The 16897-nt window shown below is 41.0% G+C and overlaps 1 protein-coding gene across 3 annotated transcripts in view; it reads left to right on the forward strand.

Annotated features, from left to right (window-relative positions):
* SRPX (sushi repeat containing protein X-linked) overlaps positions 1-16897 on the forward strand; it is a gene marked incomplete at its 5' end in the record, with an annotated part of 41742 nt that overhangs the window by 15881 nt on the left and 8964 nt on the right. Inside the window, 4 exons of one of the 3 annotated variants that reach the window (XM_083855019.1) lie at positions 4211-4282; positions 7585-7644; positions 13235-13426; positions 14092-14268. In XM_083855019.1, coding sequence (XP_083711145.1) covers positions 4213-4282; positions 7585-7644; positions 13235-13426; positions 14092-14268 — 499 coding nt within the window. Of the gene's footprint in view, positions 1-4210; positions 4283-7584; positions 7645-7787; positions 7848-13234; positions 13427-14091; positions 14269-16897 lie in introns of those variants that run through there. The other 2 variants (XM_083855018.1, XM_083855020.1) reach the window with 2 other exon arrangements.

Consider the following 16897-nt stretch of genomic DNA (forward strand, 5'->3'; position numbering starts at 1 on the left):
GGGAGGAAAGAGGCTTTTGGACCTTCTGTTGGCAGCTTAAAAATGATGGAAGCGAAACCTGTCCCTTTTCCTCTGCTCCTCATTATTTAAAACTTTGAGCAATGAGCCAAAACAAATAAAAACCAATTCACTGGTCGGGCTGAAAAATCAGTATTACTTGAGGGCACTATTCATGTATGTAATGTTCAGATTTTTCTCTTTGAGCCATGCTCCCAGCTTGAGCCCATCTTCTTGATGCATCTTTGTGGCACCTTGTGACTCACACTGCCCAGCAGCCAAGGGAACGTGGCTTATATGGGAAACATGGATCAGCAAAGGAGATGACTGATCATTTTCTTGGAAGTTTTGGAAGTTGTACCAATATTGACTCATAAGTGTATCTTTATTGGACTTTTGAGCTTCTTCCCTGCTCCCCCCAGTAACCAACATTTATTTCAATAGCAGAAGCTTTTCATTCATATATTTCACTTTTTTTTTTTGTCTACATTTTCTTTAATTTTCTGTTGAGAAACCAATATATACATTTCATAACCCGAAATTAAATTAAATCCTCACTTTCTGTTGAATCACACAAAATGTCACATCACAACAGCAATTCAGGGCAAACCGGAATTTCCAGAATTAGGATTCTGGAATTTGCTTTAAAATTTCCCTAGTTGGTATTCTGGAAATGCCTTGTTTGTTTTAATTGAAAATAAGGGCACAATTTTCATGGAGGATTTTTAATTTTTTTATTATTATTTTTTTTACAGCTTCAAGTTAATAGTATTTACCTTTGGCCATTTAAACTGCAAGCAGCATTTGAACATACTGCTCATTCTAACACTAAACACATTATTACAGTAAAAGCAAATTAATTTGCAATGGAGCAAGGTATCCAGGAGCAGCCTGGGACTGCACTAAGGTTCCTGGATCACACAGATGTGTTGGCAAAAGGGTTTGTAGCTTCTTGTTCTGTCTGCCAGCTTTCCCTGGACTGCAGTTGTATTACAGGACTTCTGCCTGCATTGAGTCAGAGCTACTTGAGCCACTTCCACTTTTTATTGCCAGTCTGGAGTGGGAAAAATAAACCAAAATCAGTGGTGGAAAATGTTTTGGTTTTGCTGTATCTAAAATATCTATGTGTGTCCATAAAAGAAAGCAGAGTTCAGTTGTATTTTACAGAGCTTTTCTGGACTAGCACTACCTTCTGTGTCCACGCAGTTTCCACCCCACCACTGATGTTTCTCAGAGTAAACTGCATGGGCATGACTACCTGCTTCTGGATATGGTACTTCTTTGAAGTGATGGAATCTCCTTGAGCCAGGAGCAGTGGGGTTTTTTTATTCCACAATATTTGGCAACACATGAAACAAGTTTTATTTTGTTAACTGCCTTCTGTGCAAAGCCATAACTCTCTCAATGTGTAATTAATCTGCTTGGAAACACCTCACTGCAGGTGTCAACTGCAGTGTTTCTTCATAGTCACATTGGGTCACAGAGGGCAAGGGAGGAGGAAAGGGATTATCTTTTGGGAAAAGAATAATTTTCCTGCATTTTTCTAATCTGATTCATGATTTCTGTGTAATTAGGTGGTTTTGTTTCACAAAGCATAAGATACTGCTGGCATGCAAACTTGAGGCATCTCTGACCTCTTTAGAGCTTGATAATTATGAAGTTTTCCATTCTGTATTTCAGTTGTGCTTTGATTGTGACTTTGAAAGAGCTGTTCTTTGATGGGATCTTGTATGAGGCATCTCTCTTGAAGCAAGTTGGAACCTGTGTGCTAAAACACAGTGTTTCATCTTAATCAATACTGGGACACGGTGAATTAATCTGTGTACAGTCTTGAGGGGATCTACACGTAGGATTACTTTTTGTGCCTGAGAGACTGTACACCTGCAAGGAATAGAAGCCCAGCAGTTGACTGGAGCTTGTGGCTGTGCATGGAAACTCAAATCTGTGCTATACACCTGTGTATTTCCATATATATGAGCAGGGAAATGCCTAAACACCTCTGGAAGTTAATCATTTGGGCTAATAAACTGCACATAGAGTTATTAACTTGATTGGCATTCAGGAACATGCCATGATTTTCTTGATATCCTCTGCTTCTCAGTCAAGCACAACTATTGCTGAATACAAAATGGTTCTGTTTCAATGCTTTAAGGTCCATTCCAACCCAAGCCATTCTATGATTGTAGCATTGTAGCATTTCTATACCAAAACAAAACAAATATATATATATATATAGCTTCACAGAGCAGATGCAACAAAACACTTAATTGTGCAGGCAGTTTTTAAACAAATACTGAGATGCCACCAAGGCAAATGGTTTTTAAGCACGAACTTTGCAGACCTCTGGGGTGAAATGTTCAGCCAGTAAAGAATGAGATTAAAAACTCAGCTTTCCATTTTTAGTACCGTCATAAAAAAATGAGTGCAAATATCTTTACGCATAAAATGTGAACATTTTGTGCCTTTTCTGCCCCATCATGTGCTTCTTCCAGACTTCTGAGGTCTTAGAGTGATCATAGCCCTGCCATACTCCAAGAAGCTCTTCAGTTTGCTGCAGTAGAGCTAAGTTTTAAATTCACATTATTTGATGTGGGACATATTTGATATGCCTTCAGGTACTGTGGAATGTAAAACTCTATGAGTCAAAACATCTAGGAACTAAATCCAGATGTTGGAGACTTAGTGGTGGAAACTGGTCATTCTCTTCCTACACATGCTCAAACTGAAAAACTTTCTGAAAGTGTGAGGAATTCCCACACACTTTTTCTCTGATTTGAAGAATAGGTTAAATGTGAAAGGAGCTTTCTCCTTCCTCCCAGTATCAAGGGTAGGCAGTGCCCGCAGACTACAGAAGATGCTGCCTAAGTTAATTTAATTAATTTTGTTTCTGTCTGGTCAAGACACAATAATAATGTGTCATCATAATTTTGAGGTGGCTTTTGGTTCTGTTTTTCATTTTGCTCTCTTCTATTTTGGTATTCTGTGAAATCTGCCATGCAGCTGAAATTGGCTATTGTTGCTGTATTTTTAGGGTTTTTTGCTGTTCTCCATTTCCCAGCAGTGTTAAAAAAGCTGGAAATGTGGTGATCTTTGTTCTATAGGCTGGGGGCAGAGTGCCTGGAAAGAAAAGGAGCTGGAGGTGCTGGTCAGCAGTGGCTGAACATGAGCCAGGTGTGCCCAGGGGGCCCAAGAAGGCTCCTGGCCTGTGTCAGCAATAGTGGGGCAGCAGGACCAGGGCAGGGACTGTCCCCTGTGCTGGGCACTGGTGAGGCCACACTGTGAGTGCTGTGTCCAGTTCTGGACACTTTAATTCAGGAAGGACATTGAGGAGCTGGAGCATTTCCAGACAAGGGCACAGAGCTGTCAAGGGTCTGGAGCACAAGTTCTGTGAGGAGAGGCTGAGGGAGCAGGGTTTAGCCTGGAATAAAGGAGATCAGTGGGCACCTTGTTGCTCTCCACAGCTCCCTGAAAGGAGGGCCTAGCAAAATGAGGGTTGCTCTCTTCCACCAGGCAACGAGCTATAGGGTGAGAGAACGTGGTTTTAAGCTGCACCAGGGCAGGGACCTTAGTAAGTTGTGGGGTGTTTGTTTGTTAGTGGTGAGTTTTTTTTTTTTTTTGTGGGTTTTTTTTTTTTTTTTTTGTTTTTTTTTTTTTGTTTTTTTTGTTTTTTTTGTTTTTTTTTTTTTTTTATTAATTTCCCCCACAGAAGGGGTGATGACACATCGGATCGGAATGAGCCGTCCGGGGAGGTGGGGCAGTCACTCTCTTTGTAGGTATTTGAGGAAAGGCTGGACGTGGCGCTCACTGCCGTGTTATAGTTGACCTGGTGGTCATAGGTTAGACTCGATGATCTCAATGTCTCCTCCAGCCCAGCCGGTTCAGTGATGCTGTGGGCAGACCCTGTCCCGGCCCGCTCGGTGCCCCGGCTGAGGGAGGGCCGCGCTCACGGCCCAGGCCGGGACCCCGCGCACCTCTCCGGGCCAGGGCACCACCGGGACACTCCCGGAGGGCAGCGGGCAGCTGGAGCCCCTCGGCGGGGACAACACACGGCACAGGCGACGCTGTAACCCCGGTGGATCCCAAAATACCCTTCCCGGGAGCGGCGGGAGGGGGCAGCCGGGCAGCGGGAGAGACTCCGGGAGCCGCCGCCCTCCTCCTTCTCCTCCTCCCCCCGGTGCTGCCGCTGGGCGCGCAGGGCAGAGGCGCCTGTGGAGCATGGGGAGCTGCTGGCTGCCCCTCGCCGCCCTGCTGGCCCTGGGGGCCCGGAGCAGCCTGGAGAACGAGGGTGAGGAAGGGGAGGAAGGGTCGGCGGGGCCGGGGAGCGGGGCCGGGCCGGGGGCCGCTGCACTGAATTAATTTTAGCATAGAAATGACAGCGCCGAGCTCTGCTTTTCCCACGAGTCGTGCTCGCCGCGGTTTTCCGTGCCAGAACTTGTAGCGGCGTGAGGCAGTGCTTACTCGGAATCTCCCTTTAAAGCTTATATCAGGAGTATTGGAAGCCAAATCATTCATTAGTTTAGCGGCATAAAAAGTGCATTGGGGCAGACGAAGTGATGCGTTGCTCTGTCTCCTGACACGCTTTCTGCGAGTGGTCTGTGGGGTAAGGTCACTTTACAGAAGCTGCATATCTGGGCTTATACCCATCAAAAATGACTGTTGTAAAATGATTTTCCAAAATGCCTTTTTTTAATGCTCCACTAAACCATATCTCTAAGTGGCAAAAGTGCCATATTGCTCTTCTAGATATCTGCAGGGACACTGACTCAAGTACCTCCCTGGGCAGCTTGTTCTAATGCTTTTCACCCTTTTCAGTGAAGATTTTTTTTCCCTAGTAGCTATTTTTAACTTCCCCTAGCCCAGCCTGAGGCTGTTTCCTCTCTCTTTCCTGGGAGAAAGAGACACACCCACACCCCTCCTGGCTACAGCATCTTTTCTGACAGTTAGAGAGTGATGAGCCTCCTTTTCCCCAGGCTTAGCAACTCTTAACAACCCCAGCAATTCCTTATAGGACTTGTGTTCTAGAGCTCGTCCTGTTTCAAGGCAGTAAACTGAAAAAGTTTCAGGTTGGTTTAATGTACTCCACTGTTGTTGTGTAGAGCTTACTTTAAATTAAACTCAAAGAGGTAAATAATTCTTAGGTCAGTCCTGGGAAAGCAAGTGTGCATAGCTCTTCTGCCTCTTATGTGTCACATTCCTTCTTTTTCTCTGTTACAAAGGATTTATAGCACAATAACATATGAAGTGCTGTTCACGTGTATGCAGTGCCTGGCTTGGCACTGTGTTCTTGTGACCTGATCTTGCCATCAGACCTGTACAAGTGAACCTTTCCAATGGGGACAGAATTTTATTTTGTGAATGAAGTTTTTTTTTTTCTTTTCTGACATAAACAGAATTGTGTAAATGCATAGATTAATCTTAAAATGAAAGTGTTATTTAATGTGTTTTGCTTGAACAAAGTTCAATCTGCCAGAACAAAGTCCACATCTGTTTTTGACAGGAACCGGCTATACCTCGAATTTGGGATAATTTTAGCACTTCCAACAAAGAATAATGCTTTTGTCCTTACATGGCTTGGTAGTCACTTTTGAATGTACATGAAGTAGAAACACTTTGATTTGTGGCTGAGAAAATGGAGATGAAATGGCAACACCTCTCCTGTGGCTCCACAAGCCAAGCCTGTTGGGGTTATTAAGAAAACATTGATTGTTAGGAAAGAGACTTGACTGGCTTCTCATTTTGAGGTAAAAAATGAGCTAAAAATGGGAGATGTGAGCTCCATCAAGAGAGCCTTGTTTTGGGCAAAAGTAGTGAATAACTCTTTAAGGCCAGGTTTTTTTAGAAAACTTTCAAAGGCACTTAATTGTTTCATGTCTAAGGAAAGGCAAACACATAACAGCTCACATAATTCCAAGATTTACTAATCTTGCACACTAAAAATTTGGACAATTATTAGTGTTAACACCGAGCTAACAGTTTTATAACCCTCAAAGTGAGTAATTAGCTAATATTATTCCAATTTCTGGCAGAAAAATTGATGCTTAGAGAGGTATTCATTTACATATCAAGGTCTTCCTGAAGCCCTCAGGGATCACAGCTTGCTCTTTTTGCTATGCAGTCAGATTTCAAGTGCAAAAAAGTTTGTTTTTATGTTCAGAAGTATCTCAGATGTCAGTGCTTAGGTATCAAAATGGAACCTCAACAATAAATATAAAAAATCCAGAGAAATTATTCAAAGTGATAAAAATACTTCAGTGTGTATAAATCCCTCAATTTCAGAGGACAAGTTGTTTGGAAATTTACTTTTTCAGGTCCCAGCACAAACTGGTGGAGAAATTCCCAGTGATCAGTGCTGGGAAGATGCTCCCGTGGAGCAGCTGCAGATATGTGGGTTGGGTTTTCTTGAGTCTGGTAGAGTTAGGAAATCAAGTTGCACCATTTTCTGGGCAGACGTTTTGGTTTTTTTTTTTCTTTAATAAGGAATGGAGTCTGTTTACAGAAATCAAACTTTTGGTTTTGATTTCTGCTGAACAGTTGAATGCTTTGCACATGGAGTCAATATCTTGTTGAGGTGCTTGAATGAAATAATTTTGTCTAACTTGAAGCAGCAGCTTGTACAGACCTCAGACATCAACAAATGGCGATGAAATAATTCCAAATGCTGTAACTTGAGATGCCATAGAGCATGGAGCTCCTGTGGCGCTTGAGTATCTGCCTATTGCATGCAAGATTTTTAAAAGGATACTTCAAAGGTGGAATTTGTATGACCCCTTCTTTGTAGAAAAGATTTATCTAGAATTTAGACTAGACTTCATACTCTGAAGTTGCTAATTTTAGATGTGTTGTTTAGGGAATTCTGAAGTCTTCCTTGCCAACTGCTTTGTTTTATTGATGGATTATTTGAGTATTCAGTGCTCCAACTGGTTTCTGGTTTTTAGAAAGCAGTTTCTACCTTTATTTTAAGTTTTCAGCCATTGCACAGGGTTTTAAAAGTGTGGAGCTTTGTTGTCTCTTTATTTGAACAACGCCAGAAGAATGCTTGAAACCAAACCGTGTTTTTGATTTGAGCGTAACTTGTGTTTGCAGGTCGTGTACCTCAGTGTCTTGTTCTTGGTGTGAGGATCTTACAGGTCACTAAGGATGGTTGTACTCGAGTTATTTACATTTTACTTTTGCTGTTTGGCCTGATGGTTGTTGACAGCCATTGACACTAGAGAACCACTTTATAGTGAAGCCTCTGCTGAGGCACTTCACCTGTACCTGCTCTGCTCTCTCTGCTCAGTAGATCACCTACATGGAAACAGAGGAGCTGTGACTTGGCATGTGTCACTTAACATTGCACAACATTGAGAGAAATTTACTATTTCGCTTGAAATTTACTGATTCACTGGATTATCAAATCAATTTCCCCCTTCCAAATTCACTATAAAGTGGGTCTGCTATGACTCTGAGCTTCACAGAAGCCCATGCTGATGACATTGCATAGATTATTGCATCCTAATCTTGCATGTCTTTTTCTCAAAGCTTTCTTTTATTTTTAATTTCCTTTCTTGCTGCAGTTTGTTTTTTTTCTCTTGTTTTGTATTGTAGGATCGGGATATTCACCCCTGGAAGATGATGAGGATGTTTATGCACGCAGTAGATACAAAGGTGAATGCTTTGCTTATGCACTAAAGAGGATCAACTGCTTGCTGACAGAAAGCTTCATTCTTTTTTCCTTTCATGGATTATACAGTCTTGGTGATCCAGCTCCATGTTTTCTCTCATGGATATTTAAATCAAGATTTAATTTCTGCTGTTTTTAACAATGGAAATTAGACCAAATATTGATCACAGCTCTTTCATGCACCTGAGTAAGTAACTTTTACGTTGCCTTTGCTCCTGGGAGATCAGGTTGTTGAATTATGAAAATCAGGAAGAGCTTCTCTTTCATATCCATACATGCTAACAAAACCATCAATGATAAGCTGAGTCAAAACCTGGGCTTACTGATGGTAATGTATAGAAATACATGCAAGAGAACTTGATTTTCATTATTTTTTTTCTTTCCATAAAATTGCTTGCATTTCAGGTTAACCTGCTGCCTGAAATGCCAAGTGAAGTGGTGTATTTAACAAATGCATGTGTGCATTCCAAAACCAAATCATGTAGCTGGATGAGTGAACAGACAGGCATGTTTATGAAACAAATTCAAATTTTCTTCCCTATTCTGGAAGACTTTGCCATTCAACAAGAGTGAGAGGGTTTTTTTCCCACAACCAGTAAATCTTCCATTTGCTGTGTCCATTTTCTGAAAAGTCTGCTTTTGTCTTAATAACATTTTCCTCTGCCAAAATCCCTCAGAACCATAGACATTAAAGAAACATAGCGTTTCATTTGTCACTTAAATGGTAACTGTTTCTTTTTAATAAATTAAGCTGTGGACATACTATTGTCATAATTCTGATCACTTGAAAATACTGATCATTGATGTCTTGTTGTACATTATTGATTCTCTGCAAAAAATCAATGGGCCATATGAGAGGTAAGTCATAAAATAATTCAGACATTCATGAACAGCCAAGGGGAAAGCACAGCTTTTATGGCTATGTTGCTGTTTTCATAAATGTCTCATCTTCCTCCCAGTAAAATACTCATATATAAAATTTGGTTTCAAACATGGGCACGAATAATTTTCTAAAGCTTTATTTAGGTTAAGTCGTTTTTCTTTGCTTTTTAACATGTGGTCCTCTGCAGACACACAGAAAAAGAACTCAGAGATCATGAAGATAAATCAATGCCAATTCATGCCAGGGTAGGCAAGTAGTTAAAATGTGGATTCTGTGTAAATTCCATTTGTATGGTGATCCAAAATGGATTATACTCATGTCAGCCAAAATGTCACCCGGGTAAGTGAAACATAATGACTCGTTCACACGATATTAAAAACTGCCCCAAGTTTTGGAAGCACTACTGCCAAATGTTGAGGAACAGACAATGTGACTGTAAGAGTATAAATCATTGGAACAGAAAAGGCTGATTCTTCATTAGCATACTTCTTTATGCTGGTTTTGGGGGGAAGGGAGTGGAGAAAGACAAAGCAAGGAAAAATGGGCTATGTGGCAACCTTCAGAGCCTCTCCTCACATGTGCAGTCCAGCATTTTGGGTGTGGCCCATTTCTTAGCAAATGAAACTTACCAATAAGAGGAACTGAATGGATTTTAATAATTGATATTCACATATTTGAACAGCATTGTTTTTTTCTTTCTACACATGTGCAAGTGGGCACACAGATTCATCATCTGACATCTGCAAACAAAACATTACAGTTTACTGTGAGGGGTGAAAATCAACCTCCTACCAAACCCTTTTGTCTTCACCCGGATGTTTTCCCCCTTGCTCAGCTTTCCAGAGAGACATGCCAAGATTTCCCGTGCCTACAGCATTTTTAAGGAGTTTTTCCCTTCCTCCCTGGTGAACCATCAGCTCTGTTGGCTGATGTAGCAGCAAGCAACAGTACAGCTGGTCACTTTGCCTGCTGTTTATGATGGAAAAACTCACCTGAGGCTGGTATTTAAACAGGACCAAGGGGCTGAGGGAGATGATGCTCTAGAAAGTGCTTTCCTTCCTGGCTCTTGGCATCTCTGATCATATTTCATGAGGAAAAGTTTCCTGAATACAGCAGTTCCTGTGTTCCTCACAGCTCCAGTGCCCCTGCTCTGGTGATCCTCATTCCTGATATGTTTTCTCAGATACTGTAATGATCAAGCAGTATCTATAGCTCTGAAGGCAACATTGGAGCTTCAACCACTTCTGTTTGCTGCCTGTTTTCCAGTAGTTTCAAACACAGAATTGAGTCTCTGGAATGTTTTACTACTAAGTGAAAAGTCAGGCTATTGTATTGCCAAGGGATTTTTTTAGTTTTTTTCTGTTGAGGTGCAAACTTTCTATTAAATAAAAAACCAGTACCCTGGTTCCTAAAAACTCAAATTTCAGTTGGGTGAACATAGCCTGGTATAGATGGTGAAGTTCCATAAAAGGTGTCTGGGAAACCTCCAGCTTTTATAATGCCCAGAGCCTTTAGGGACCTGGCTGATCTTGCCTGGAGGCAGGGAACAGCTTGGGTAACCCCTTGAGGCTTCACACAAACCTAATATTCCACAAGTCTTCTATGTAGCTGCTTAGTCTTTGAAAACCAGTATGTGCCTTCACTTAAAAATAAGCAAACTTTGATCTAAAACTTTGTTATATTGTTTCATGTGCTTTTCAAGTTAGCTGGTTTTTTTTCCCTGCAGTATCATTTGGTCTAACCACCAATATTTGTAAATGGCTTGTAAATCACTCACCCACTTTCTAGTAATCACAATCAGTTCTAGAATAAGCATTATAATGTTTTAAATGAAACAGATGTTCCTCCTGAGCTCTTCAAGTTATCTGCATCCAAAAGCATGTTTGCTTTTGTTTTTCTTTCTGGCAGAATCATTTGGTCCAGCGTAAGATGCATTTTTCCCTGTTTAGGAGCTTGCTTTGTTTCTCTCTGTAAACCACTGTAGCTGCAATGACACTACAGGAAAGGCTTTTACCTTTTCCGTATTGTGTTTGTGCATTAAACTGCATTTTTTTAGCTGTTAGCTACCCTTTTTTTAATATATATATATATATGGGTAGCTGTTAAGTGCTTTTGTAAAACCACAGAAATTTGCAGGAAAAACTCAGGCAATTTGCAATACCTGAAACCGCTTCTTTGCCCTCTTTATTTTATTTTTATTAGCCTCTTGATCATGTTGCAAAGCATATTTGTATTAACACCCTTTACAAATGAAGCCAGTGATGTGCATTTGGACTTGATACATGTGGAAAACCCAAGGCATAAATGTCTTGAACTGATTTGCTGAAGGGTTACATAACTGGCTGGGGTGAAAGCTCAGCCCAAATGAGTTTTCAGCCACCCAGTCCTGCCCTTACAGACAGTGTTGTCTTAGTTTTTCAACAGAATGGCTTAAACCTGAAGTTACTGAGGCCTGGTTCTTAGTTAAGGACAAGCTTGGGTGTGTAAATAAATTGAATTTAAGGTCTCAGGGCATGGGAAGAACAAGTGGGACAGAAAAGCTGTAGAGTTTGGGCGTGAGACCACTGAAGTGGAGATTATGGGAAAAGTTCAGGAGTAGGAGAATTTCTCTAGGAGGTGAAGGAGGCAGAGCCTGTGAATCCAAGGTGTGTGGCTTCCCCCAGAGAGTGATTGGAGGTGGTGCCTGGGACTGCATCAGCAGCTCTGGGGTAGCAAAGGAGGCAGAGCTGGGTGTTGGCATCACTCATTTTTTCAGCAGTTGACTTTTGTTCCTGTTAGCTCACACTCCTCTTCTGTTGTCTCAGTTTTAATTTGGTGCACAACAAGCATGAAAAATGGGAGCCACTGTGATACAGCCCCTCAACAAAATGGCTCAAGTCAGTGGATGTGGGGATTTTTAAAATGTGTTTTGAGAGCTATGGGATAGAGATTAGGGCGAGGGACAGGAAATAGTTCTAAAAAAAATCAAACCCCCAAACCAAAACCCACTGGCCACCAAAGCACTTTGCATAATTGCAAGGTAAACAGCAGAGGATGTATTTGACATTCAGAAAACAGGCTTATAGGTGGGGAGAAACAGAGCTGGGATGATTGTGTGGCTGAGCCAAAGAGCTGAACTGTACTCTGCCCTTAACCTGAGGGGTGCTGTTAGACTGGGCTGCTTGTGTCCTGTGCCTCAGTTACTGTGTATTTGATGACACTGGGAATAATTTCACCTACACATCTTTGTGAAGGGTTTTTGCTTGTATGGGTGAGAGACAAAAAGAAGTATATCACAGTAAAACTGCTTCAAAAATAGACTATTCTAGAGGAAATGCGCCCTTGGTCTAGGCAAAAGATTGGTAATTAGTCTCAGATTTTAGTCTGCAGATGCTGTTTGTGTTTACTTAGGACCAGCACTGCAAAATACATATGTAAAGTGTAGTTTTCATTGGGAAAGTATAAATACGTCCTAGAGACATAGCACACTGAATATAAATATCCCATGTATGAGAAATGCTGTATTGATTGTTGTTTATTTATGTGTGGACCTGATCCAACTAGAGTAGGAAAATGTACTTAATAACTATGGAAATTGAGCTAGAAGTGAATATCTGTCAAGCACGATGTAGAAATTTTTTTAGTGTTGTTTGTGACTTTGTAAGTATGAAGGCTAAAACTTATGTGTCTTATTTGTTTAGGGTTTTTTTTCCATCTTTCTTTCAAAATTCAAATGTTTTTTCATGCCCCTCCCTCATGTCACACATTGTCACACAGGATTTCAGGATTTGTCATTGTTCCCTTTTTGCTTTGCAATCCCTCCCGTCCTCCCTCTCTCCTCTCTCAACATGTGCTTTTCAAATCTTGGATCTGAGAAAGGAGGGCAGGCTTAGTCACTGCTTGTGTAGGAAACTCCTACTGAGGAGCTGCCCGTTTTCTTGGTGCGCCCTGTTGTCAAAGCTAAAAAAAAAAGTGAAATTTTGGCTGGGAAGGGAAGTCTACTTGATACTGTTCTCAGCAGCACCACAGAGTGGTGGTAAATCCTCACAAGGTGGGGGTACTCATATCCTTAATATTTTATAACATAGTCCTGGCCAGTTAATAAAGGTTCAGTTTGAGTAGGTTCAATGTGACATATTGGCAAAATGATTTATGTTAGTGGTATCTTCTAACTGTAGGAGAGCCTGAACCATCACTGAATTTTGCAAGGCACAGATTATTATGGAAGCAGAACTTAATTTTTTTTTTAATGAGCACTAAGCCAAATGTGGAAAGCTAACAACTGCAGCTAGACCAAGATGTTCCTAATGCAAACTTCTCTTACCAAAGAGCAGTTAGATGTGTCTGCTTGAAAACAAGAGGGGAAAACGGCCCAGTTATCATCAGGCTGCCCACATGGTGGCACACTTAATCCATGGACAAAAAGCATAGTAAAACCCCACCTGTCCTCCCAACCCCTCCAGTATAATGGCTACAATCTTTAATGTTTGTCATAAAAAAAAGATTTTCCAGTCTTTAAAGGGCTGACCTCCTCATGTGTAAGTGCACCTCTGCAGTGTTCCCCACTTTAAAGATTGGTGGCTTTTTAAATAAGAGGGTTTTTTCCTTTTCTTCTCTGTGACCTTAATTAAGCAAAGTGATTTTATATTTGTGTCTGAACTTTTACATTTTTCTAATTGCTTTGTGTGGGTTTTTTTCCTTCTCTGTGCCAGAAACACCGTGGTGCTCCCCCATTAAAGTGAAACATGGTTATGCAAACTGCAGGACACCTCAAGGGGAATATTACAAGAATGTGTTGGGCACCAGATGTGATATTCGTTGTCAAAAAGGCTACGAACTGCATGGCCCTCACCAGCTAATCTGTCAGTCAAGCAAACGCTGGTCTGGAAAGGTGCTGTGCAAACGTAAGTGGTTGCAAAATCTCTGTGTGTGTGACTTGTGCTCCAGGTTCAGACAATAGACTCTTATTTGCCATTGAAACTGATTTTTGGATTATTATTATTATTATTATTTTAAAGGTTGGCAGTATGCTTGGATATGTGGATCAGTTTGTTGTTGAAGATCTCACAGGGGTACATGAGGTGATAAGCATCTCGGTACACTCATGGCAGATAGGGAATATTTTATCATTGTGAGATTTTGATTTGTGGGAGTAGTTTTAAGACAGAGCCATAAAGCTGTTTTAAAATATTGCCCATCTTATACTTTCTAAGTTGACACAATTTGTACCAGACGTCTAAATGGGCAATATTGCCCACCTTATACTTTCTAAGTTGACACAATTTGTACCAGATGTCTAAATGGGCTCTTACAGTAAAATATTTTCTGAGAAGAGAGGAATAGGTACTTGTCATCCCTTTTCTCATATAAATATTGTATCAGGCCACTAATGCTTATGTAGAGCTAAATTTGAAATGCGGCTAATGAGACCAGTGTTGGAAAACCTCACCTGGAATATGTGAGGCTTACTGTTTGCCAGCTGTGTCTTTATTTCTGTGTGATACCCTACATGTGCACTACTGTAAAGGGAGGGCAACAGGTTTCCACAAGTCTTTGTTCCCTTTTCCAGAAAAGCGTTGCCCCACCCTGTCCATGCCCACCAACGGGGGCTTCAAGTGTTTGGATGGTGCCTACTTTGGCTCGAGGTGTGAGTACTACTGCTCCCCGGGGTACCAGCTCAAGGGCGACCGCATCGTCACCTGCATGGACAACAAGGTCTGGAGCGGCCGCCCAGCCGCCTGTGTTGGTGAGTGGTGTTAGATCTGCATCCTGAGGCACCTGCCAGTGCCCAGCTCCTGCACACATAAATCCCCAAAGGCCTTTTTTATCCAGTTCATGGGGAGAAAAAGCAACTGTCCCTCTTAAGGAAGCAGAGAGCAGTTTTCTGAGGGTACAAGGTTCTGTCACTCAGTACTTTCAGTCCAAAGCATTACCACTTTAATAGAGATGAGTCTGGTGTAAATGGCCAGCCCTTTACAATGCTTGTAATAGCCTTTGGTGATTCCTGAGTGACTCCCTGGTAGCTTGTGATGACTCTGCTGCTCTTCCAGCACGTTTCTCTGTACTGGAGTCCATCACATTCTATTCTACCTAATGGTTAAAAGCAGGTTTGAAAGTAAACCTGTTATCTGAACTGTTTCTTCTTTGGGATCATGGTCTTCAAATATATCCAGAGAATGCAAATAGAATATAGTTACCAGCATGCTTGCAGTGAGCTAATTAAAATTTCAGCCTAGTTCACTCTAGTTATGCCAGCAATTTTCATTGCATAGTCAGTGGTCTCCTGGGAACCTTGGCTGGAAGAGGTATTTCTATATACATAAATCAGAAGAGAGATAAACAAATATTGAGATTTAACTTTCCTGACTACTAATGAAATTTCAGCACATAGTGGAGTCTCAGCCTGCTGCCCCTGTTTCTGGAAGCCTCTGATAAAAAACTTCAGCAGCCACCCACAAAGGAAAGTATTCTTTGGCCATCTGAAATGGCTACCAGTAATTTAAAGCATGTGAGTGGTAGAGTTTTTGTGCTTTGTGTTTTGTGTGTATGATAACTTGGTTTTCCTCAGAATGCCTGTGGCTCAGTCTAGGTTGGCAAATGGCTTTGGAGCCTCTCCACTGTGGCCTGATGTTCATAAAATGTTTTTCAGTGGTGTCTCTTTGTTTTTATATGCAAAAACAAGCTTTGTCCTTTTCAGTGGTGTAGACAGAGGAAGAAAAACAAACCTTTTAAGTTTGGAAATGATAAAATATAATCCTCTGTATTTCCTGGCACTTTCAGAAGCTCATCTGTTTCCAGAGATGGTGTGCTTATTACAAAGGATGCTGTCTTGCAGTGTAAAGTAAGCAAATACCCTAAGCAGCAAAGAAAAGAGGCTAAGTTAGCACTAACACTTCTTTGTTGTTCCAAAAATGCAGAGGAGTTGCATGGGGTTTCAAGTCCCAGTTGTTGCCTAGCATTGCAAGTCCCAAGTAACCCAGTAAAATTAATACTCAGATTTGAGTTGTGGTAATACTGCATAGTTTGGAGAAGGTCCTTCAAATCTTGTGTGCACAAAGACCCTGTATGCAAATAGTGAGGTCTGCTGTTAGCAGCCTGTTTAATAAGGTTATATTTTGGCTTCTTAACAGGCAGGATAGAGTTGGTTTTTTTTGTGACCAGACATCATTGTGGCCAGACATGATTCTAACAGTATAATGACATTTGCAATTGGACACTTGTTCCTTAGTGCAATTCAGGAGTTACAGAACTGCAGCCTACACAGTAGCCAGGAGAGGAGTGGCTGAACAGCTCACTTTCATCTGAGGAGAGAAATTGAGGGGAGTAATGAAATACAAAGGCAAAAAGGCTGCTTAATTTCTTATCTTTGATATAAAAACAGTTAGTTACACTCTGCACAGTAGGGATGCTACTTGGGCATTTAGTATGGCTAAAATTACTTCAGACCTGAACTTAAAGTGCTCTTGAAAACAAGGGGTTTCCTCTACCCTTTTATATTGCAGTTGCACTGTGTAGCATTTTTGCACTAAATTGTGTGGGCTTCACAGTGCAGCAGTGCAGATCCATGTAGGAAAGGCATAAGGCCTTTCAGTAGTCAAACATACATTCATTGAAAGGGGAGGGGGGAAGGATATATTTTTTAATTAGATATGGTCTAGCAGTGGCTTACAGAGTCCTTATAGTTAGTGAGTATTCTGTCCTAATAAAGCAGACTGTCTCCTGTGCCCACCCTGTAAGAGGAAGGACATCCCTCATGTTGCTGAAATAATTTTGATTAAAAGAAAAATCAATGTACAGCGGGTTTTGGTTATCAGTTAGCTAAAAATGCCAATACTTACTTGAATAATATTTCCATTATATCTTTAATGCACTGTAACATGTATTGAAATAGATGCTTTCTTCTAGAAGATTGAAAAATGTCACTGTCTTTTCTTCTGGAAAGATTGCCTTTTCCTGCTGATTTTATAACAGAGGTTGTGGTAAATGGCTGTCACCAAACTAAGTCATGCTTTTGTCACATCTTGAGGCTGTATTGATAGGATATTTGTCATAGTACTGCTGGCTACTGATGCAAGACATCAAGACCTTATTATAAGAGTTACTAGGAAAAAATCAAATGCAGCATTGATTCTCCACAAAATGGTAATTGTGCCAGTCTTCTGTTGTTTCTCATTTTGCCATTATTGTAGGAAAAATAAGCAGGATGTTATTTTATAGTTGTAGAGTAACATGCAAAGTTACCATGGAGGGACAGATTGATGTTCAGTGTGCTTTAAAAATGCTCTTAATCACATTAACTACTGCACAGATGGAGAAAGAAAAGAATGCAGATAAACAGAACATCCAGGCTCTTTAGGTGTGATCTTGGACATCCC

The sequence above is a fragment of the Zosterops lateralis genome, assembly GCF_965231275.1.
Source record: "Zosterops lateralis genome assembly, chromosome: 2".
Classification (NCBI taxonomy): Eukaryota; Metazoa; Chordata; class Aves; order Passeriformes; family Zosteropidae; genus Zosterops; species Zosterops lateralis.